The sequence below is a fragment of the Balaenoptera ricei genome, chromosome 3, assembly GCF_028023285.1.
Source record: "Balaenoptera ricei isolate mBalRic1 chromosome 3, mBalRic1.hap2, whole genome shotgun sequence".
NCBI lineage: Eukaryota > Metazoa > Chordata > Mammalia > Artiodactyla > Balaenopteridae > Balaenoptera > Balaenoptera ricei.
In genome coordinates, this window is record NC_082641.1 from 9,344,221 (window position 1) to 9,369,493 (window position 25,273).

A 25,273-nucleotide genomic window follows, 5' to 3' on the forward strand; every position below is an offset into this window, starting at 1 on the left:
AGTGCTGTGGGCCAGGGAATCTCTGCGCAAGAGGAAACACTCTCAAGAGGGTTAAGAGCTTGAGTTGACACACGAAAAAGAAGACGTTGACTGAGAGCGAATATTTCGTCCGAGGGAAAGCCAGAGTCACAGGAGTAGACATGCCAGGAGAATCATCTCCACGGGGACAGATGGGGTGGAGGACATCTAGGGACAGTGAGGGGGCATCAAGGAGAGACGGTTATCTAACAATGGTGAGTACAGGACGCACACGAAACCCAAACAAGGCTACAGATGATTTTAGCAAAGACACTTCAGCTAACTCTCCAAAGCTAATAACCCACATGGCACACTGGGATTTAACAGTCAACTGCCTTTGAATAGTCCCAACTGGGAGCCCTCCATTCCAGCTTAAAGTTAGAGGGAGTTGGAATTCCTTGATTTTGGTTGTGTTTGTGGACAGTTCTCCCTCGGTCCAGCTGCGCCCCGGCCTTCACCGGTGGCCACCTTAAAGCCAACATCTTCAGTGCTCAAAGATTGGGCTGCTTCTTCAGAATGATCTAACCCCAAAGATTTTGATATTCTTGTCTAGTATATTTGAGGACAAAGCCACTCAAAAGTTTTGAAATTGCCAACAGATAAATGTTTTACTGGTATATTTTACACAGGCTGCTTTACATTTAAATCAACAGAGAACAGAGCAATTCCGAAGGACTGGGGCAGTGCTAAGACTTCCATGAATTCAGTCTTGATAACAATCACTGAATGTTTTGAGGAAAGGAAGGGAATCAAGTAGGCAAGTTCCATACCTTTCCCTTTGCTAGTAATTAAATAAGTTCTGATTTAGAGAGCGTTCAGATGAGTGATAGATTCAAAATAACTGTTTTACATAATTAGGTTCATTGCATCTGATTTATCAAATGCCAACATCACACTGAATATTATCACATGCTCGTATTTTCCAGGAATCTATTTAAGTACAATAAGCCTCGAGTTCCTGCTGTCAGTTCTTTCTACCTCTGAAGGTTTTGATAATATTGCCAAGAACTTAGAAGTGTAAAAAACAAGGAAACAGTCATTACATCCAAATGTCATATAGTTAAATAAAAGTTATCCATCCCTGGTAGATTTAGAGGTGTAACTTTATCACCATTCCTCGATTCTAAGCAGCTAAAAATATCCAACGATGAACAGTAAAAGGACCTGCTGATCTTTTAAGTGGTATGTGTGAAAATCCTCTTCTTATAAGCATTTACTGGACATTAGGAAATTTTTATTAGTATCATAAATCAGAAATTAATGACCAAGGGTCCTAGGTGAGGAGCAAGAATCTTAAGATAAGGCCTACCTCTGTGGATAGCAGAATTTCTATGTGCTGGTATTAAGAAAAATGCAATAGTACAATTATTAAATATTTGGAGAGTATACTACACTTTTTTATTAGCATGCTTTTGACAGAACTGTAAGTTCATAGTGTTTCCCTGTGGAGACACTTGTGCAAAATACCTTTGCATATTTAAGCATTATGCATAGAGCTGAGATACGGCATTTTAAACCAAGCATTGTTTGCACCCCTTTTATTCACTGTGGTCAGGTTTTAGTTGCTCGTGGCTGGGTGGGCACAGTTAATGGGAAGAGAGACAGAACTAGGAGAAAAAAGAGGGGCAAGGAATTAAAGGTTAAAAGTGAAACTTCTGGAATTCATGCCCTCTACCACTCTTGCTCAAGAAAGAACATATCAGGCCCCGACTAACAAGGCCTGTTTTATTTGGGGCAATTTCAAGAAAAAAAAAAAATCTCACACACCTCTTCTCTGAATAGGCTCCAAAATTTCATGAGATGGTGTATATATTTGCTGATTCAAAGAAAATACACTTTTCTTGATACATGCACCCCAGTGTTCATTGCAGCACTATTTACAATAGCCAGGACATGGAAGCAACCTAATGTCCATCAACAGAGGAATGGATAAAGAAGACGTGGTGTATATATACAATAGAACATTACTCAGCCATAAAAAGGAACGAAATTGTGCCCTTTGCAGAGACGTGGATGGACCTAGAGACTGTCATACAGAGTGAAGTAAGTCAGAAAGAGAAAAGTAAATATCGTATATTAACACATATATGTAGAATCTAAAAAAATGGTATAGATGAACTTATTTGCAAAGCGGAAGTAGAGACACAGACGTAGAGAACAAACATATGGACACCAAGGGGGGAAGTTGGGGGTGGGATGAATTGGGAGACTGGGATTGACATATATCCACTACTATGTATAAAACAGATAACTAATGAGAACTGACTGTATAGCACAGGGAACTCTACTCAGTGCCTGCGGTGACCTAAATGGGAAGGAAATCCAAGGAAGAGGGGATATATGTATACATGTGGCTGATTCACTTTGCTGCACAGCAGAAACTAACACAACATTGTAAAGCAACTAGACTCCAATTTAAAAACAAGAAAAAAAAGAAAATACGCTTTTCTTTAGTAGTAATTTTCTTTTACCATCACGGTCTATTTGACCGTGAGTGCTCAGCGTAACACTGGACTCAAAACACCACTAGTAAACATCTGCATCTTTGCCAGAAACTGGAACAATGTTAACAAGAAAAAATGCTAGAGAAACTCTGACTTCGTTAAAATGTCACGGATGTCCAGGCCAATTATGTTGGTGGAGAACAATTCTGAGAACCTCACCTTGACCAAGCTGAGGGCTCAGAACAGCAGTGTGACAAAGGGCAATGGAAACATGGATGGGCCCAAGAGAAAAGGGAAAGCAGACCCCACGGACCAGCCCAACTGCATCAACCGGTCCCCCGCCATTGCAGACCCAGGTCATGCAAGTATAATACCTGTGTCCAGACTTTATGACCAATTTCTGCCGCAACGCTTTCAGCATCCCATGTTAACCTTTCAATGCTATCATATGCTTTTACTCATCCTACTTCTCCTCTTCAGAAGACAAAGTTTGGGTCTAGAGAGCCCAGGCCCTGGCAGTGTTCATATATAGTATGTTTCTGAAACCAATGGGTTTGAAGACTCACATCTGAAGCATGAATGCTCGGCTTACAGGCTAAGAGAGGTTGTGATCCAGGAGGGCTGAAGGGTAGTGTAACAACCACATGGGTGCTCTGTGCAGGCCAGGCCCTCCTGCAGGTCCAGGAGCCCCGGAGGACTGGGAAGAACCAGCAAATTGATGCAGGAACAGGCTTGAGACACTTGCTGCACAAGAGCTACCATGTGTCCTAGGACCTCAGTCACTGGCCCACTGCTGCTAGGGCTGACTTGGGTGCTCAGATGGCTCAGAACTGGTCACTCCTGGCCACTCGGCTGTGGTGCTGGTGATGGGAGGTGAGAGGAGAGGTTCAGTTCTGTGGCAGAGACGTGTAACCAAGCAGGACCCTATGGGGTCTTCCTGGGACAGACCCCTCCCCCCATGTCCTCTGCTGTAGCTCCTCTCTGAAGTACCTTGATAACAGTATCTGAGGCACGCTTCCTGAGTTGTTTTACAGATGCTAAAACCACCACCAAATGGAAGAAATTAACTACTGGATGACCGTGAGCCCCGAGACCTACAGGTGCCTAAGGATTGATAATGTTAACTGTCCTGTTCCCTCACCATCAACCAGTCAGAGAACTGTGCACGATCACATACCCTGTGACCCCCTACCTCACCTGGCTTTTAAAAACGCTTTGCTGAAACCCTTCAGGGAGTTCGGGGTATCTTGAGCACGAGCCACCCATTCTCCTTGCTTGGCCTTGGCCCTGCAATAAACCTTTCTCTGATCCAATCGCTGACGTTCGGGTTTGTTTGGCCTCACTGTGCGTCGGGCACAGGAACTTGCATTAGGTAACAGATGGAGGTATGGGCTCCAGGGGCTCAGAGGGCAGACTGGACCCTGGAGAGTAGAGGGGCCCTAGACCTGGGACATCCCCTGGAGCTCTGTAGGTACCTTCGCTCCAGCACCACCACTTACAAGAGCAACTCCTACACAGAAGTGTAAGCAGGTAGGTTAGGGGGTCCCTGGAGAAAGAGAACCAGGAATGGCTTTCTTGACAGAAGAGAACCCATTTTGGCCTAAGCCACTTTGTGATCTACGCCTGGCTACAGTGCTTGCCGATGAACAGGTCTCAGTAATTAGTGATCTTAAGGGAGGGAATGCAGAAACAAGGGAGGAGCATTCAAGAAACAACAGTGCAGCCTTGGGGCAGGGTCCTGGTTCCTTAAGGGATATACATAACAGTATACCTTTGAGTTCTGCAGAAACTAAAACCCTCACCCAGGTAGAGGATGGAAGGATGACGCTGACCTTCCTGACTTCAACCAGCTAAAGCTTGGCCTCTGTCAACCTGTGCCCCAATTCTATGCTGAATTCTCCTCTGCTCAAGCCCCCTCATGAATGTGCATGGACCCTTAGCTGAAAACATCCCCAATATTGCTGTCTGGGGAGACTCTGCTTTGGCAAAGATCCCCTGTGTTCTCCTTATTTGCTGCAAGTAATAAATCTTTCCTCTCCCTGCTCTTTGGCTTGGTTGTGGCTATTGGCTCGACACCCACCAAGAAGTGAACCCAGTTTTCGGGGAACAGAAGCTTGAAAGCATGGCTGCCCCCTGATTCTGCACACAAAAGGGGGCCTTAGGAGCACAGATGTATAATGCCCAGCAGTTTGAAGTAAACTCAAGTAGCATCTAAAGTAGTAATTCTACTGCTCTTTTCTTGTGTCATTTTTTTCCCAAACAAACTGAAATAGGGAGACATGATTTGGGCTCCAGATCTGTGTTTAACCAGCTGGGCAAATCAAGGCAAGTCACTAAACCTCTCTGAGCCCTGGTTACCTCTAGTGTAAAAATACAAATAATAGTACATGTGTTTGTATGACATGGCATTGTGGGAGGATCAAGGTCAGAGAAATCTGTGTGAAGGGCTCTGCAGTTGATAAAGCAGCGTAAAAATAGGTATTCTCACGTCATTCGATCTTAGAATCAAGAAATTGTTATCTCATGAAAATACACCTTTTGATTCTAAAACACAAACACTATAATTTAAACTATCAAAATATCAAAAACAACTTAAGAGATTTAATTGTGAAATATTATAAATGGAAAAAAACGGATAATTTTATGAAGTATTATTGGAAAATGTAAATTTTAAGGTTTTATTTTTTCTTAAAAAATTAATGTTGCCTTTTAATGGATAATTGTAAAGAATGAATGAATGAATGAAGTTCAAAGGGAAAGAAATATTGAAATAACCAAGAGAAGGTGGAATCCTTTTTAGAAAGGGATATGGCATAAATTAAACCTGCTGAGCGAAGATAACAAACATCTGCAGATCCAGAGGAAAGCCAGTGACGGACTTGCAGGGAGTTCTTGACATGGAAAATAATTACGAAGCTGAAAGGGTAAAGTATCCTCACTGCCTTGCTTGTCTCACGCCTCCAATCCACAGAGAGAGAATCCAACAGGCTCTGTTCCATTTGACCAGCAATAGAAAACACTTCTAGACTGATTTGCAAATAAATTTCTACTTGCTAGATTTTACATAGAGCGTTTACCCGTGCCAGTTAATCCATATTGATTGATACGTTCACTCATTTAACACATATTTACTAAGTGAGCAACTTCTCGGAGTTTTGGACACCATGATGCTTAAGACACACAAGGTCCCTGGCCTTGAAAATAAGTCAGTCATCACATTTAGAGATAAAGGTACTGAAGGAAAATAAAGTAGGGGGGGGAGGGTAGACAGTGTCGGAGGGTATACTGTTTTCATACGGTGGTCAAGAAAGTTCTTTATGAGGATCTGACATTCCAGCAGAAGACTATTCAAGGGAGCTGTGTTGGAGGAAGATTCATGTGTTTCTCAGATAGAGGGGACCAGCAGTGAGAGCAATGGCCCTCTGTAGTAGAGTCAGTTCACAATACTTACAGAAGTGATTTTATTATCTATTTAATCCATATTGTCTTTTAAAAGAAATGCCAGTTAGTATACGAACTCTTTATAAGTTCATACCACAACTGATTATAAAAACTGAACAGATATTTTTTAACTCACAATTTCACAATCACAGTAACCATATTTTCAGCAAAAGGATCTGAAATATTCAACAGGAGATCACACATAAGGAACTCATGAGAACTGCAGACCAAAGATTCAGCTCAAATACATATATATATATGTGTATATATATACACACACACATACACATATATACACACACATACATACATATATATATATTTGCATTTGAATTTTCATTGCTTAGAATATGATTAGTTCTCAAATCTTCATTTCTTCCTTGCAGAATCATCTGCGAGACTTTGAAACACTGATTCCCGAACACAACCCCGAAAAGATTCTAACTCAGTCCATCTAAGCGCGGAGCAGCGAGGTGCATTTAATGGGCACCCCATGCCTCGTCACTCTACTACAGGAATCACCCTGACAGCTTCCCTGTGCCAGATAAATCAAAGAGAGAGGAGACAGGCATATCCGAAAGAAATCAATATCTAATGTGTTACAACCCTCAATTTACCATTTCTTGCTTTCTTCAAATAATATCATTAACTACCACATTATGCCAATTACCTTACTGAACAGAACGAAACAAATTCATTCTGTTTTTCACTGGGACCCATTCACATTCTCTTATTTCTATACTCTACAATTTCTGGCTCTCTAATTCAATGTGAATTCACTTGCTTTTGCAAAGAAACAAATGTTTGTAGGTTTTCATTTGGAAATATCAATATTAGGTTCTTAAGGACACACTGCCATTGACCTGTTCTCTTCAAATTTGGGAGCCAGTTTCACATGCTCATTTGCAAAGAAATGGAAGGAGGAAAAGAAGGACCTAAATGACATACCGGTCAGTGGACCAGAGCAAGCTGACTCGATGAGTTTGTGACCAGGTGGCAGAGCTGAGTGCTTTCACTTCTGAGATAAAGAGCTGTCTTCAGAAGAAGAGCTATAACCTTCTTGTGCTATGACGTAAAGTCCAAAGTAAAATCTAAGAATTCAGGGTTTTTTTTAAAAAAATTCTGTGTGCAATCAGTTCATGCATTGCTATTTATTAGTGAAACCACATCTTTGAAGGGCAAAATAGGACTTTTATAGAGACACATAGAGCCTGGAATAAAAGCAGATTTGCCCTCGCAAATCCCCACTGCACCTCCTCCTTGCTGAATGCTCTGATTTCAGGGTATGTTCCCTGCAGATATGCTGGCATCACTAGGCGACGTGGCCAAGCAGCATGGCCTGTGTAGGCAGAACGCCTTCCCTCTGTGAGAGTTTATGGCTTTGAACTAGTTATTTTGTGCACTTTGAACTTCTTAAAAAGTCCGGCTTGATATCTGTTATCATTAAACTCCTGGGAGAAAAATGACCTTGGCAAAAGCACTTTCAGAAATACAAAAGGTCACGTAATCTTGGTTAACTTTTTAATATCATAAATGGGTTCTAAGTAAATGGCCGAGAGATGCAAATATTACACCTTAGATGTAAGAAATGCTCACCATGATACTTACTTGATTTATTCTTGATTTTTGCTTTTGACACAAATCGAAATTCCAAAATCTACTTCCTACTCCTATGCCGATTCACATATTAATTTCACTATTTAAAGGACCCTCAAATATTTCCTGTATATCTTGAGTCAAGTCCATGCACTAAATTTCATTTGCAAATGATCAGCATTCATTGAATTAGTTTGACATCTTATCTCATATTGTTATAAATGTTAAAATATATGGACACATTTCCTATACTATAGGCTACAAGCCATATTTGTTTGGAAGGGAGATTATTAATTCATTTGTATTCAGTGGTAAAATTGTACTGAAGCTTAATAATTTCAATGTAACAAACAGGCCATCTGATGATATAAAATGATTCTATGATAAGTCTGTTTTGGAAAGCAAAAAATTTCCTCCTGTTTCATCTCTTTCGTAAATCCTAGATTTTTCCTATATTTTGCCAACGTAATATAGCTTTGCTGCTATCACGAAGAACTTGAACGCTCACACGGTCTCTGACAATGAATAAACGCAGAAGCATTTGCTTCTGCAATTTGCTTGATAAAGTTTCCAATACAACTTATCGTAATTACGACACTTTACCTCACCTTTTACCAAATGAATACTGTCATCTATTGGGGCTCAAATACTTTCCAGTGAGAATAATTTAAAGGCCAAAATCCCTGGTCAGGATGCAGCAGTAAGTGTGCCCCCGTGATCTTATCCTCTTGTCTTTCCTCCCTAACCACAAGCATTTCTTCCCAAGCTGTTAGAAAAATAGGCTTCTTTTGTTCAATTCCTTTTGTGACAGGCAGGACTGCACAAAGTGAGGAGACAGTGGCGATGAAGCATGAGTGATGTGGAGTCGGACATCTTTGCATTCTTAGGATGGACCGTTTCCACTTTTATTTTCAGTCCAGGGTCACGTGGCTCCCTGTCCACACTGAATTGGATGATGTGCTATGTCAACTCACACACAGCTCCAAGCAAAGAGCCTGGGGAAACCTACTTGTCTAAGATGGTACTAGTACTAGTGAAACATGCAAGATAGACAGTGGTGGTTTGGCGCCCGTCTGCTTTTGGTTTCTTATCTCAGGGTAGGTAGAGAGTAGCTCTGAGTGGACTAGCTGTGTGTTTCAGCATTTCTCAAAATGCCATGGGCACACGAGTCCCCTGATTAACATTCAGGTTCTGATGCAACAGGTTTGGGGAAGGGCCTGAGGTCCTGCATTTTTAACAAGGTCTTGGGCAATTTTGGTGTTGCTGGTCCGCAGACCACCCTTTGAGAAGCCAGGACTTACTGATTTAGCTATGGATGTATATCTTGGTTGCTAGACGTTTTCAACTTTGGCATCCTTCTGGAGCCCTGGAGATAGTCTCACATCCACACAGATACTCTTCTTTATCAACAAGGCAGATAACACTCAACGAGTGTCATTTTATCTCTCCACAGATGCTTCTCAATACCGCATCGGTGCAATGTGCCAACAGTACATCTGGAGTCTGGCTTCCTGACCCAATCTCTAGGGACAATTACGAATCTTTCCAAGAAAAGAATCCAGGACAAGGTGCTCCTGACCCATCTTTTTTGTTATACCGAGATGCAAAGACAGACTTCGGCTGGGAGGGATGGGAAATCTTCCTTCTGCTTTCCAAAGAGCTGACTGCTGTGGGGACTGAAGCTCAGTTTTCATTTTTGTGCATGTGGTTTTTGCCCATCAAAGGGCACAGAGGAAATTCTCAATGTATGGATAAGGAGAAGGGTTGTATCAGGCAAAAGTAGGCTAAGGTATGCAATTTTCTTCATAAATTGCTTTAAATATTTTGAAAAATATCTGAACTAAGATGTTCTGCATCTCAGCATCTGAAAGAGAGGTCTTTTACTCAGATTGTGCATTCTGAGTTAGATGTATACATTCCTTTTCAAAAACTTGATATTTAGCTGATAAAATGCAAACTTCAAATGTATTCTCCCTGTATCATTTTTCTACTGCTTTCTATGTTTCACCAATACCCATGGAATGGCCTTAGTGATAATTCCAGAAGCAAAAGACACCATTAACTCTCAACATAATTTTGGGGGGAAAAATGGCAAATAAGCTGTTTCATAGATTAGTCATTCTCTATGTTTACATTTTATAATTTCTGTATATCAACACTCTTATTAAAGTTTTATTACATTACTCAACATAATACTTGGCATACAAAAAAAGGAGTTTGAGAGGAGAGGAATTATGCTGTGTAATAAACAGTTCCGAGGACTAAAATTCTTCCTTGATTCTTTTCCGGTAAAAGCTTTAATATGTGTATGTGTGTGTTTTAGAATCCAGTTAGTCACTGAATTACACATGAATAATTACTATTTGAATACAAGTTATATTAAAACATTAACTCCCTAATAAATGCACGATTGATGAGGCCTATTAATTCTCCCACCCATTTTTTTTTTGGTCTGTTACGTTATCCAAAGAAGTTACTGCTAACCACCAATTGCTATGGTACAGTAGTGATGTTACCGGTGCTTTCCTAGTACAGAAATCTGTATTGATTCTTCCAGTGCAGAACAAATACTACATATGCTAGAAGACTGTCAAGGTGAAGGGTCTGTGTGTGGCAGTGTCAACCACTATCAGCTACTGACTCAGCCACAGAAGGGACTGTGGCATGATCTGATTCTAACCAGCTGAGGTTGTGACCTAAATGAATACGTGTGTGCACGCGCACGCGCATATGTGTGCACTTATCTCCTAGCGGAGGTTTTGACCCCTTTCACATGTTGCCAGTCTATTCAAGGAGAGCTAGGGTTGAAGCCAGAAACACCAAGGAATGCAGGCAGGTGTCATTCCAGATCAGGACGGGCTCCCCCTCTTTAATAGCATGGCACCCGTGGGCCCAGGCACCATCCAGGAAGCCAGACAGGAAAAATCAATGCTATCAAGTATGTGTGAAGATATTTACAAGCAAATAGAAATTGGAAGCGCTGCTCAAGTCCACTGGGTCAAGACCATTAATGGTTTTCTTTGGTTCCTCTGCTGCCAAGTCTCTACCTGCAGGTTCCTGGGCAGGTCCTTAGCATATACAGACGCCACGGAATAAGCAGTCTGTTTTTATGATCGCTTTTGTTTCTGGAGTTACACACAGGGAGCTGCTAGCTCTCCAGGTGAGCCTATGACATTCCACAGACTGCTGTCTGGGCGTCTGTTAATACTGTGATACCTAAAGACATAGGAAGCCACTTTCCAAAGCACTGGGAAACTCAGAGGTGAGAGGACAGGTATTTTACCCTTCAGATTTTTAATACCCATTGAGTCAAGTTTTTCTGTTAGCTGTTGGTAATATTTTCATATTTCACTCACTTTGGGGAGAACCTGGTATCTCTTTGTGTTCATGCTTCGCTTTGTACTAAGGATAATTTCCAATTATCAATGGGATGTAACACTTTCACCAACTAGCTAGCTTTATAATAGCTAGTTGAAGACATTTGTTGAATATCTACTAGATGAGGCGTGGTGAGGAGTTCTGAAATATGCAGAGGGCTCAGCTGCCCTCAGGGAGCCCATTAACCCACTTATTTAAATGCTCTGCCTCTTCTGATTGGAGGAAAATTCAGGATACTTTCTTCTTTGTAGCAAAGTCAGTGCTTTCGTAATACACAGCAGAAAAAATACATATATTGATCAATAGATCTGCTTGAGATTAGCCTTTAGAGATTGTAGGTATTTCACTTTAGTTATCCCATGGCAAATGCAAAGTCTTATCCATATATAAAACTACCCACCCACACACACACATATATATATAACACACATATATGTGTATGTATATATACATACACATGGGTGTGTGCATAGTGATTTTTGTCATACATTTAGAATATAGATAATAAGCAGAAATATGTATTATACATAACATATATTATGTATAACATGGGCTAAATATGACGAATTTTTAAAAATTACAAAATGCAATTGACACGTTGTAAGTCAACTATACTTCAATAAAATAAATTTTAAAAAATTATAAAATGCACATTGGTTAAATATTGTGGTGGGAGGGATTTTGATGCAGGCTTGGTTGCAAATGAACTCCATTTTGAGAGATTTTGAGTTATTAATTATTGAAGGTTATTTTCACAGCTACTAAAACTATTGGTCTCTCCATAATCCCTCTTGCTTAGATAAAAAGAAAAAACGGGGCTTCCCTGGTGGCGCAGTGGTTGGGAGTCCGCCTGCCAGTGCGGGGGACACGGGTTCGAGCCCTGGTCTGGGAGGGTCCCGCGTGCCGCGGAGCGGCTGGGCCCGTGAGCCACAACTACTGAGCCTGCGCGTCTGGAGCCTCTGCTCCGTAGCGGGAGGGGCCGCGATGGTGAGAGGCCCGCGCACCGCGATGAAGAGTAGTCCCCGCTTGCCGCAGCTGGAGAAGGCCCTCGCACAGAAACGAAGACCCAACACAGCCATAAATAAAAAAAAAAGAAAAAAGAAAAAACGTTTAAAAGAAGCCTCATACTTATTAAGGCAGAGATACTGGTTAACTAGGATCATTGATACTTAAAGTGAGTGGCTACCATAGACACCTGTTTGCCCAAATTAACCCACACCGGTGATCTAAAATGTGTAAGCACTGCCGAGGAACCAAGGCATATTTTACCATCGATGTCCCATGGACCCTAAGTTCAGAGGCACGGAGTCTGAAGAGCGGAAGAAACTCACACCATGGGGTCAGACACAAGCTAGGCTTTCTCATTCTTGGGTGCTGGGGACCCCCTCGGAAGCCACAGTCCAGATGACCAACCAAGGCAGGACTGCGTGTGTCTCCGTGTCTCTCTCTCTCTTCCCATCCTATCACTTCCTTCTCTGATTCGACATTATATCTAAAAGCATTTTGCCAGCAGACTCCTATTTCTACCAGCCGTCCATGTGATCTGCCGCACTGAAAAAATAAGACGGGTTTCTAGACTTCAGGACCAGAGAAACATCTGGCTGAACATTACCTGGCCTGTTTCTCAACGAGGGAAAAGGGGATTGTCCTGAGAGTTGGCTCATTTCTGGGGCTGGAGAACTTGTCCTTTTTTTTTTTTTTTTTTTAATTTTTATTGGAGTATAGTTGATTTACAATGTTGTGTTAGTTTCAGGTGTACAGCAAAGTGACTCAGTTATACATATACATATATCCATTCTTTTTTAGATTCTTTTCCCAGATAGGTCATTACAGAGTATTAAGAAGAGTTCCCTGTGCTCTACAGTAGGTCCTTATTTTTATCTATCTATCTATCTATCTATCTATCTATCTATCCATCCATCCATCCATCCATCCATCCATCCATCTATCCATCTATCTATCCATCTATCCATCTATCCATCTATCCATCCATCCATCTATCCATCCATCCATCCATCCATCCATCCATCCATCCATCCATTTTTGGCCTCACCGCGCAGCATCGGGTCCTTATTTTAATCCGTTCCTCTTCAAACCCCTCACGCCCTCACCTTGCCTCCATGTCCATCATCTCAGATAGTCATTCCCATACTCCTGGGGTCCTAATCCCAAGTGAAAAGAAGCTTACAAGGTGTTCTGGTGAATTTATTCTTTCAAAAAAATCTCATGGACCCTTATTAAAAAGAAGTGGGATAAAAGTCTCTATTCAGAAAAACCATTCTTAGCTCCCCCGTGCTTCCTGAATGTGGTCAGACCTCCTTAGAGCCAAGCTCAGGAGAGCAGACCTCAGACCACGTGTGGCTCTGACCTCATGTACATCCCCGGTGCCTGCCCTAAGCTCCACCTTAAACCTGCATGGACTCAGGGCACCACTGGACACTTACCCATAACCGACATGCAGGTCCCTCCCCAGCTACACCTCGTCCTCCTACGTGACTGACCCTGTCCGGGTGCACTTAGTTAAACTCCCTCAAATGCTGCCTTCTTCAAGATCCCGTTCCTGATCCTCCTACCTGGATGTGCCTCATCCCTCCACGGATGCCCCCAGCCTTTGGTCCTCTCTCACGGCTCTTGGTATCACAAGCTACTTCTGAACTGACGGCACTCCTACCCGCTTCCAGTCAAGGGAGACCCCCGGAGTCATGACTTTCATTGTATGTATATGTGAATGCCCAGTAGAGCCGGGCTGATATCATGATTCTCCACAGTAACGATAGTTATTTATTGGGCCCTTTTAACGTGCAGACATGCTAATAAACAACTGATAGGCATGATCTCAATCTCATATGATCTTTGTAATGACTCTGTATAATTGCTGCAGTATTGTTATCCCCACAATAGGATATGCAAACAATCTCAGAGAGGCCCCATTTTGTTCCCCAAACAGGCTAAGCATGATTTCACCTCAGGACCCTTGCACTGGCTATTCCCTCTGCCTGGTACATCCTTCCCCAGGTCCATCCGCAATGGCTCCCGGCTTCAGGTGTTTGCTCAGTGGACACCTTATCGTGGAGAGCTTGGCCACCCTGCCCTAGAACATCTCTAATTCTCTCAGTCTTTCTCCACTTGGCTCTTCTCACCGTCTAATATCCTATCAGCATCAGACCATTACCTCTAAGAGGAAGGGGCTTTGGCCTCTGTTGTTCACAGGTGTGTGTCCAGCACCTAGAAGAGCGGCTGGCACAAAACAGGTGCTCAGTAAAGACTTGTTGAACCAAACCCAACTACCCAAGGTCACGGAGCTGGTAACGGAACCAAGATATGCACCCATGTCTGTCTAGCCCCTCAATCCATGCTGTTAATCACTGCGTCCTGTATTTGTGCAACTCAACAGAATGCAATGATTTCTTCTATAATTGCAAGTAAATTCACTACTCTTACGCATGCTTCTACTTGCTCTGTCCATCAATATTAAAATGCCTCAGACTCCTTTGGAATTTCCCCAACATTCCATTCCTGACTGTCAACATTCATGTGTTGAGTCCCATCTTTCCACCCCCCAGGGATTTCTCTTCATCGTCCTTCTGGTCAGTATACATTGCTTCCCTGGGTACCATGTTTTCCTCTTGTTTTATGCCCTTATTTAGCTAGAATACATCCTCCAATTGTGGTAACTTTCTAGGAAAGGGTGCCTAAGAGATAGACTTCATGAGTACTTGCAAGTCTGAAAATATCTGATATTCTTTTTATAGATGATGGATAATTTGGCCGTGTACAGATTTTAGGTTGAAACTTATTTCCCCTCAGAACTTTGAGAGCATCACCTGAGTGTTCTTTTTTCCTCCCGTATCACTACTGCAAGTCAGGTGGCATCTGTTTTATTCCTCTCCCTAGGTTTCAGGGTCTATTTTACGTCGGTGCTGTGAAATTTCATGATGTAGAAGACAAAATATTTTCTATTCCAAGCGTAGGGTATTTCCTATGAAGACACAGGCCCCCCAGCTCTGAGGAATTGTTCTGCATTACTTCATCGATAATTTGCTTCTCTCCATTTTCTTTCTGGGGCTGTAGTAATATGTCCGATCTCCCAGATTTGTCCTTTATGGCTCTTGCTGCATTATTCTCATTTTCTGTCTCTTTCCCTTTATGTTCTCCCTTCTCAGTGATTTCCTTGACTATTTCCCACTCATTCTATCAAATTTTTAATATGGGTAGTTATATTTTTTACAGCCTAAAGAGATTTTCTTGTTCTTTGATCCTTTCACATATCAACCCAGTTCTTACTTAATAAATACAAGATCTTCTTAAATCTCAGTACTGAATCTAAAGTTTTGTCTTGTTTCTTTTAATCTCCCCCTTTTCTGTAAATCATCTGTTTCTTCTGAGAGGCAGTTCATTTTTCTGTTTTTTTTTTTTCAATGCCACTAATTCACCCAAATTCCTCAGTAATCCTTGCTGATTTCTCATATTTGAGAAGGAGAAACCCAGAGGCAGCGTCTTCTGCTACGACATCAACAGAAATGTTTTCCACTGTGCGTCCCTGTATTAGAATTTATGACGAGGAGGGTGGGCATATGGGCTGGCAGCCTTCCTGCAGAATGAGAATGTGGGCGGCAGCTCTCAGCCCCCTGCCAGCCCATCACCCCACAAGCCTGTAGGCAATGAACTTTATCTAGGCCACTAACAGCCATAACTGAATTCTCACTTCCTCAGGCAGTTTGTTCAGTTTTTTTTAAGCGATCACACCTGGTCTTCTCCCTGCAGTAAACGCTGGCCACAGGGTCGCCATCTCGGTAGGAGGGAGGGGCTGTGATGGGAGGAGGGAGCCACTGTCTCAAGCTCTGGCTTCCAGTGAATCCCTCCACCTTAAGCCTCACTTCTCTTCAGCCCCCCAGCCGAACTCTGAAGGTTGAACCTGGCCAAACACTCACGCGAGACAGCCACGCTGACATAGCAGATTCTTGGGAGAACCGTCTACATTTTCATTGCTTATCACTCCTATCTACTCTGCTTTCTAAAAAATTTTCAATGGCTTGCTTGTTGGCGACACCCACCCGCTGGCCTCTGTGTTCTTGTCTCTTTTGTGACTGCATTCCCCGTTGTAATTCTGTACTCTATTTTTCAGAGGGTCTGAGACTGGGGGAGGCAAATGAGCTGAGAGAGTCATGTTAGCTTAACTGTTGTCCAAGACACGCTGTCATTTTTTAAATTTACATGTTCCCCGTTAAATTAAAGCATGATCAAAATCATGTAAGTATCAATAACATTGGAAAGGCTAGCACAGAAGTCTACATAAAGATGCCACTCTCTTACAACAGAACAAAAGAGACCTGTTTACCCCATTTTAACTAGCAAGGTCGCCATGTGGTAGGGAGAGAAGGGAAGATATATTAATTTCTGTGAATCAACAAAAAAGAAAGGCATCAGGAAAGCCTTTGGGGTCCCTAGCATCCCAAACATTTCCAGATCCAGCTATTAACTAACTCACAGAAACGGGATATTAAAACGACACTCTGCCTGCTGCTGTCTGACCTGGACGGACAGCAATTGGACAGCAATCAGATACCATGTAAGTTGCAATCAGATGCTGCGCAGAGTGACTTTAAAAGGAATGTCTGGGAGTCCCGGGCCTCCAGGCACACGGAGGCTGTTAGACAGGGGTCAGCAAGTACAGAGGAGGTTTGCTGAAGAGATTTTAGTACCTGCTGTCTCTGGAGAGAGAGCCTGGAGAGAGCGGGCTTCCACTCAGACGTGGGTTCCCTGCTGTGAAATGGGATCCCAGAGTCGTAGAGGGTAAATGGCTGGCTGAATAATCACTTTGTTGGTGGAAGCTGGAGACAGTCAATGAGTGGGAATCAGCCCATACTCCCCAAGTGCATTGGGGTGCAGGATGGCTGAGTGCACAGTGCAGGAGAGAGATCTATTTTACTTTCTGAGCCAGAAGGAGATGCCTGGGCAAGGCTGGGGCTCTGAGAGCATGAGCTTCTGAGGAGGGGGAAGGGGCTGAGGGGCGTGGCCAGCGGGGAAAGCACTGGAGCTTCTGCAGTTGGGGAAGGGTCCCCAGGGAGGTCCAGTTCCAAAGAAACCCTGGAAGTTCTGGTTGACAGCCAGCTGTAACCACCTTGGAAAGAAGATGAAAGTGTTGACTGATATCACAGGCTGATCACATTCTAATTAGTAAATCTAAACTGGGATTTTTTATTTTCTTTTTTTACTTGAGCGTGAGCCAGAAGGTTCACAAGAGTTGTTCAAGCATTTGTCCACAGGCAGGGAGAGATCGCCTTCAGGAAATGCAATTTAAAGGGGCTGAAGCAGCCAGGTATCACATTGCATTCCGACCACATCCCAAGTGCTGTGGGATAAACAAACTCGCTCATCACCTGAGGAGACTTCAGGTTTCCTCTGAGAACATGACAGTGCAGATTGCAAAGCTTTTATCCAGGATTAGGCTTTTTTTTTTTTTCTTTTTCTTTCTTATAACAGGTGCACCTGAAAGTATTAACAAATCAGGGAATGAATCAGATCTCCAAATATGTGGAATGTGGGGTTTATAGTGTGTGATCCCCTCTAAACAGTGCGTTTGATGTCCCTTTGGCAGGGTTACAAGACAGACACGCCTGGACCAAATTCCTCTCCATATTAGGTCAGTTTTGATTACAATCGTTGGCTAAGAATCTTCATTTAATCCATTTCATTTTTACCTAAAAATAAGCTTCTGATGTTTGACTTAACTTTAATGCATATTTACAACTCAGATTTCTATTTTTAACAGGATTAATTTTGCTCTAAACCGGAAAATGAAAGGATGATGTTATCTGCTTTACGAAATTGAACAAAAATTGGTACTGCTGGTCATATTCAACAGGATGTTGACACATTTGAGATATTTTGGTTTCTTAAAAATCACTGGTCATTTAAATAAGTTGAAAACTTATACTGTATTTCTACATCTTTGCTGTTTTTCTTCAATAACACAAAATACACTACCTCTATCCATGTATCATGTGTATTGAAGAGTATAGAGATGCTGGATTCAAAGTGATCTAGGTTCAAATCGCATCCCTGTCATTTCCAGCCAAAGTATCAATAACTTTGGGCAAGGGACTTATCATTGATAATAAGCCTCAGTTTTCAAATCTGCAGAATGGGGGTAAGAATCACACCTACCTCGTTAAGTTTTTGTTTGAAACTACATGAGACATGCTATTCTCTTGGCTTCTAAGAAATGACACTGACCTACACTTCTTGGCTTATCTTTCTTTTGTTTGGGTTCCTGCTCAGCTCCTAGACCTCTACATTTGTGGGAGGCATCTGGGCTCAGTCCTTGGACCTCTTCTCTCTAAACTTACTTCCTATGTAGTATCTTCTAAGACTCATGGTTTCAAATACCATCTACTTGCTGATGACTCCCTAATTTTTATCTCCAGCCTGGGCTTCTCCCCTGAACTCCAACTTGTGTATCCAACTGTCTACTTCACATGTGCCTTTTGATAGATATCACATGTCCAAATCCATGATCTTAATATATACCAGCACTGCCCCCAAACCAACCAGATCCCTCTGTATCCTGCCCCATCTCAGTCAATGGTGACTCCATTCTACTGGTTGTTGAGTCGGTGGCATCCTTGAGTCCTCTTTCTCTTACTGTCATCACCTAGTCCATGAGACAATTCGGTCAGCTCTACCATATATACATATCCAGGATTACACTACTTTTCATAACCTCCAGTGCTACCATGCTGGCCCAAGCCATCACTGTCTCTTGCTTACATTACTGTAATTACCTCCCAACACGTATTCTTGCTCTTGCCCTTGATCCCCTACAGTGTATTCTGTTACAGACTAAGCCACATTGTGTCACTCCTCTGCTCAAACCCTCAGCAGCTCCCAGGGAGGATACAGCCAGCACCCTGAAATCTTCATCAAGACTGACGATATGAGGCCTTCCAGCCCCACTTTGCTAGTCACTTTGCTGACCCTGTGTCACTTCTTTGCCCTCTTTCTCTCTGATGCACCCTCACTGGTCTTCTTGCTCTTCTGCAATCACATCAGACACACCTCCATTTACCAGCCTTTGAACCTGCTGTCCCTCCTGCTCAGAACACCATTCCGCTGGATATTAATATGGCCAGCACCCTCACTGCCTTCATAATTGACTCAAAAGTTACCTTCTAAGTGGAGCTTTCCCTGGCCACTCTGCTAAAAATTCCTGTGACTTTTCTGTCTTCTCCAGCTGAAATGAGGCCAGGGATTTTGGTTGATATTGATCAATTCTGTATTCCTAGGGTCTAAATCAGTGCCACTACCTAAGAGGTGCTTAATAAATAATTAAAGGAATGAATGCATCCAACAGTGAAAGTCACCGTCTATCCTGTATTCACACTTCCTAGCTATCAGTGACAAATCTCCAAAATCACAATCCTGAAAACGCAAAAGCTATTTTTCAGTCTTGACTTGGTGCTTTCAGTTAGCAAACCAGGTGGCTCAAAACTTTACGATGCCTGGAATGGTACCAAGCATACAGATTTAGGTATGGAGGCCAAAAGCTCCAGGATTCCTGATCTCTCACAAAGGTTAGAATCGGTCCCCACACCTTTCCTGGGCCATAGTTTGCTAAATTCTAAATAGAGCCAACGATCTTATGCAACCCAAGTATTTATGCAGAGTTATAGAATAATTTGGAACTCAAAAACCCGCCAGCAGCGATTTGCATGAAAAAACCTTTAAATGAATATTTAAAAGTATGCATTTGAAACAAAGTAATTCAAACATTAAAAGTGCTCGTTGTAGCTCAAAAATCAAGAATTTTCAATGGCACGATGATTTTTTTTTCCCACCAGGGAGCAAAAATGAAATCGCATCACAGAGAATTTGAGGAATGGATGGAAATGAGGAGGGAAGTGAAGGCACATGGGATTGTGTTGAACAACTGAAGTTCTCTTAATTCTGGCCAAAGCCTTCCTATACACACACACACACACACACACACACACAAACATGCATCATATCCTCAGAAACATTCACTCCAGATATTAGAGTATAAGCGATCTTCACAACACATTTACTTTTAAAGCCTCTTCCTACATTCAGTGACATAAGGAGCTGTCAGGCTCTCTCCCCGCCCCATTCACATCCCCCCGCCACCAGACCCACACTCCCTATTTTTACTAAAGTGATAGAGTGGAACATGCCCAAGTTTAGCATGTATGATCACTGGGAGAAAGAGCTGCAAGCTAAGACTACTGGTTTCTTTCCCCAGGTCTGTGCAGGGAACGAAATGGCCTTTAGCAAGTCACCTGGGCCTCTCTGGGGCTGAGCTGCCTCTTCTCTCTGGTGGCTGGGAAGGGGGTCCTGGGGCTTGAGTCTCCCACAAGCTCCCCCAGGTTCCCACTCCTTGCCACGATCTAGTAACTTATTTTACAAACTTCTAAAACAAAGTTTCCAAACTTATATAAAAGAAGATTCCATACAGGTCCCTAGCCCTGTCTTCCAACTAGATTGCCACTCCTGAGTCCCTACATAATAGGTATTTGGATACTGGCACTAGGTTGGCATCAGTGAGTGTCACTTCCCAAATTCTGTTATAGAGAGAGAAGGAGTGAGTGAGAGAATAAGCATTCTTAGCAGATTTGGGGGGCAGCGGAATTGCAGCCTGCGTCCTGCTACGCCGGGCCAGTCCACACCAGCAATTACTGTGTTGAATTAAAAAGGCCCTTGGACATGCCTCTCGCATGTTTCCAAGTTCCTTTTTTTAAATCTTATTTAACTTCACAGTCATCCATTTATGTCAAGAAGGGAAGCATATGAGTGCAGCATTTTACTGGAGTGACACAATTACCAAATACTTTCATAACAGGAAAAAAAAAAAAAAAGACAATAAATCCGGGTTAGTTGTCAGGTGTTTGAGGAGACAAAACTTTAGTCGTTCAATCACAGTGTCTCGTTTAAGCTGAACATATGGTGCTACCAGCAGACAATCACCAGCTCAGCCTGGTCTTTGATAGGCATAACGACCACAGAAATGTCACCTCCTCTGAACTGTCAGAGAAAAGCAGGCTTCATCCCAAAACCCCAGTCCAGCCCAGCTCCTCCGTCCCTTTAATAAGCAGGCAACAAACTCAAGGGACTTCATCACGGGTTACTTTTTCCCCATTGCTGGAAACTACGTAATTTCAATGACAGGTATGGGAGCGTCCTTTCCTTTTCCCAGTGACTAAACTTAGACAAAATATAATAAATTCGAGCCATCACAAAGTAGTAAAAATTCAAGGCAATTAATCATGGGTTACTTTTTCACTACTATCGAAATCTCTGTAAGGTGAATGTCTGCTTTGGGAAAACTCCTTACTTTTTTCTACAACTGAATGTAGATAACTACCTGGGTGATCACAGAAACAGTGTTATTTTTATTCTCTGCACTCTTTTTCTGGATACGATCAACAGGTCTATGTGATTCTTTATTAAACTTGACTTTAAGGATGGATATCTTCGGCTTCAGATTGGCGGGGGGGGTGGGAGGGAGAGAGAGAGGGAGAAGGGGAGAAGGAGACAGAGGGAGAGGGAGAGAGACACAGAGACAGAGACAGAGAGAGGGAGAGAGAGAGAGAGAGGACACTAAGAGTTTGAGAGACTGCATGACTTCCAAACAGAGGCAACCCATAGCTTTGAGTTCAGATGCTACCAAGCCTACCTAGGGACACACACCCTGGCCTTCCCTACCTTCAGCGGATACTGAACACACACCCGCCCACGGACACGCCCAGCCTGAGCCGGCTCCAGCCCGGCCGTCCGCCTGCCTCCTGCCCGGGGCCCCAGCACGCGCCCAGGCGCCCCCGGGGCCGAGCCCGTTACCTGCCAGGCTGCCCGGCCTCTGGAGCGTGGCCGTGGCATACAGCTCCTGCGAGGGCTTGCCGTACGGCTCGGACGCGTGGACCAGACGCTTGGTGGGCGACAGGGTGGCGTACGTGCCGATGGTGGAGCTCAGCTGGTGGATGGGCGAGGAGGAGAGGGTGGACTGCACGGTGGGGGGCGAGGTCACGCGGATCGGGGACAGGCCGGCCGAGGACACGACGATGTTGATGGGCGAGCTGGTGCTGTAGGACTTGGCCAGGCGGCTGGGCGACTGCTTGGGCGAGGAGCCGCGCGGCGCGGCGTAGGAGGCGCCCTCGGGGGCCGAGCCTCCGCGCTGCAGCTTGGTGGGCGAGCCGCCCTGGGGCGCGGCCAGCGGGGAGCCCCCGCGCGGGGGCGCGGGCAGCGTGGAGCTCGAGTAGTAGAGCGCGGCGGCGGCGGCGGCGGCGGCGGCGGGCGGCGCGTCGGGCAGGTGGAAGGCGCTGCCTAGGCTGGGCGCGAACGGCTCCCGCAGCGGCGGCGGCGGCGGCGGCGGCGGCGGCGCGGGCTCGGGCCCCGCCAGGTGCCCCGCGCGGCTCGTGGTGCCCTGTGCGCGGGAGAGCAGAGAACACGCGCTCTTAGCCAGCGGCAAGCAGAGGGACCCCCCGCGCGCGCCGCCCGGCCCCGGCGACCCCGGGCGGCGCGGGCGCACGGGGGCCCCGGAGAAGCAGAACCGCGCGGGGGGGTGGAGACGCACGCGCCCCTCCGGCCGCTCGGGAGCGGCTCCTGCCCGGCCGAAAGAAAACAAACAAACAAACACCGGAGAGCAAAGGGCGGCTGACCAGGGGATGGGGATCCCGTCTGACAAGTGGGACACGTATGCTGCTCACAAATCTCAGAGGTTTCTGGAAGAGCAGAGGCATCGCAACAGTCCCCGAACGCTTCGAAAAGGCCAGCCAGCGGGGCCACCGGGATCTGCTTGCAGGCAATCCCGATCTGTTCGTTTTAACGAGAAATTCAGGCGTCCAGCCTTTTCTCCCCTCCCCCGCCCCCCACTCGCACGGGCATTTCATTGGATACAGTTTCTACCTCTGAAATTGGCCAAGCTGCCTACTTATCTGGAGAGCGTAAGAAATAAGCATACTTCGTGGAGTTTATTCTATTGCCATTTTCCCGTTGGTTCTTCTTTGTGGATAAGTTAAAAGGAGGGGAAAATATGAAGTCGGAATAAATATGCTTGGGCTTTCAGGCTTTAAAAGAAAAAGCATTTCCAGAGGAAGCAGAGCAATTGTAAATGAAAAGACTAAAAACGCCTCCCTTTTCTAGATTTTAACGCTGGGCTCCAAATCTTTCAGCATCTCTCTCTCGAGCTCGCTTTTAAGAGCCCCCTGCAGCTGTGTCTTCAAATTGAAAACCAGTTGCCTCTCGTCTATTTTCAAGAACACAAAAGACAACAAGGGCTGGGGTGGAGCTGGAGAGACAGTTGGAGGGGAAAGCACTTTCCTTGAATCTGGTCCAGAGACAAATTTGCATTCGAATGAAAACACTACATTGTCAACCACTTCTGGGCAGGAGCTCTGGGATCTTCCAGGCTTTCCCGGAGGAGCAGAAAAGTTTTTTGAGAGCAGGCTGGTATGAAAAGGGGGTAGGACTGTACACAGAAAAAGAGAAAGTGGGGAGGGCAGGTTCTGAAATTAGGGGTGGGAATTAGGTGGGGAAGAGGACGCGGGTGAGATGGAGGGAAGGGGTAGAGAGACTGAACAGATGCTCTCCATTAAGAGTTTCAATTTTGCCTCTCCACTCGCTTTGGAAAGGCAATTGGCAAATAACAGACCAGGCACTTCCATCGCACACACAGCATTCCAAATTTTATCTGGATGTCAGGTTTATGTGAAGATCTGAGGGAGTTAATCGACCAATATCAAAATCCTCTATTAAGAGTCTAGGAAGAGGGTCCATTGAAAGACATTCTGTGGGAAGTGTGTGTGTGTGTGTGTGTGTGTGTGTGTGCGCGCGCGCACGTGTGTATTTATTCATATATGATGTATATATTTCACATATTTGCATACTTGGGTATATATATGTGTGTATTTATATATGATATATATATTTCACATATTTGCATATGTGGGTGTGTATATGTATGTATTTATCAATCCACTGACAAAGTTTCTCTCCTTGACCAAACTCTAGCCAGGCTCCTCTGAACTCCCTTCTCAACATGGCTCTGCACTGTCCAGTCTTAGCAAGAATCCTCCACTCTCAGTGTCCGGTCACCCTCCATACCTGTTCCAGTTCCTCATTCTCCACCATCTCCCGGGCAATGTTGCATCACTCTGGCCTGCCTTCAGCAAGAATCCTGTTAGGTCTGTTTAGCCAGAATCTCCCCCCAGCCCTGACATTTCCTCTTAGTGATTTTCCACCCACTGACCCCCAACCTACTCCTTGGCTAAACATTCCTCCTTTTCCTTGTTGTTTTCAAAATTGAGCCCGGTTCTATACTGAGGTCTCTCTTCCTCTAGTGCAATACTTAAATTCTTTTCTGAATCGAAATGGTATTTACCGCTTTAACTACTATCCAGTTCTGGTTTTTCTTTAGCATCACAAAGCAATTATTTTGAGTCCAACAGTAGGAGTGGAAGTAAAACGTAAGCTCCATGATTTTGTTCAGTAGTGCGCCTCCAGCAAGGAGAACAAGAAGGATTCATAGCAGAGATACCACGAATGTTTGTGGAATCACTGAAGGAATGGTTAATAAAACTGGTCCCGAGGCTTTGGCATGAGGGTATCCATGGTGGAGAAGCACTGCAGAGCTGGTGCGCTCACCTGGACCCCAGAGATATAGTCTAGTATCATCCAGAGTCATGGGGGTTGGGGGGGAGCTTTTTACATCTAATTGTGCTTCCCTCCCAGTAGAAGTTCTGAGCATGAAATGTATAGCCTGGGCTTCTCAAACCTGGCTGCATGTTATAATTGCCATGGGGAACTTTTGAAAAAAATCTCAGTACCCAGGCTGTATCCACTAGCCATTTAATTCAGGATCTCTGGAGGTGGGACCCAAACATTAGGCTTTGGGGAAGCTCACCAGGTGATTCTAATGTACAATCGAATATAAGAACAAGTCATCCCTAGAGTAGTGGTTTTCCAAGTGTGGTCCCCATTCCATCAGCCAGCATCAGAAGTGGCCTCACCATCACCCCACCTTTACTGAGTGGGAAACTCTGGGGGAGGGGCCCAGGGATCTGTGTTTTATCATGTTCTCAAGGTGGTTATGATGCTTGTTTAAAGTTTGCAAGCCTCTGATCGAGAAGAGATTCTGATTCAGGGCTCTGAAGTGGGCCTGAGGGTCTGCATTGCTAACAATCTCCCGGAAGATGCTGCAAGGTGCAGATAGGGACTGTCTTTCTTCACTTTTCTTTGGAAACTCTCCTGGGGCCTGAGCAACATTCCACTGTGCAGAACCCAGCTGTCAAGTGACAGAAAAGCCTCCAATAGGAATTTCTGGAAATCTTTCCCACAGGAGCATGAGGAGGAGAAAGAACCCCAGAGGGTCTAAGGAGAGTTCCCTG

General features: G+C 44.2%; 1 protein-coding gene across 5 annotated transcripts in view; it reads right to left on the reverse strand.

Annotated features, from left to right (window-relative positions):
• Positions 1–25,273, reverse strand: part of CTNND2 (catenin delta 2) — a 938,382-nt gene that overhangs the window by 391,116 nt on the left and 521,993 nt on the right. For 4 of the 5 annotated variants that reach the window (XM_059916116.1, XM_059916114.1, XM_059916118.1 and 1 more), the window contains one exon: positions 21,729–22,311. The exons of the other annotated variant lie outside the window; for it this stretch is intronic. In XM_059916116.1, the coding sequence (XP_059772099.1) occupies positions 21,729–22,311 (583 nt within the window). The remainder of the gene's footprint in view (positions 1–21,728; positions 22,312–25,273) is intronic. 5 annotated transcript variants of the gene reach the window in all.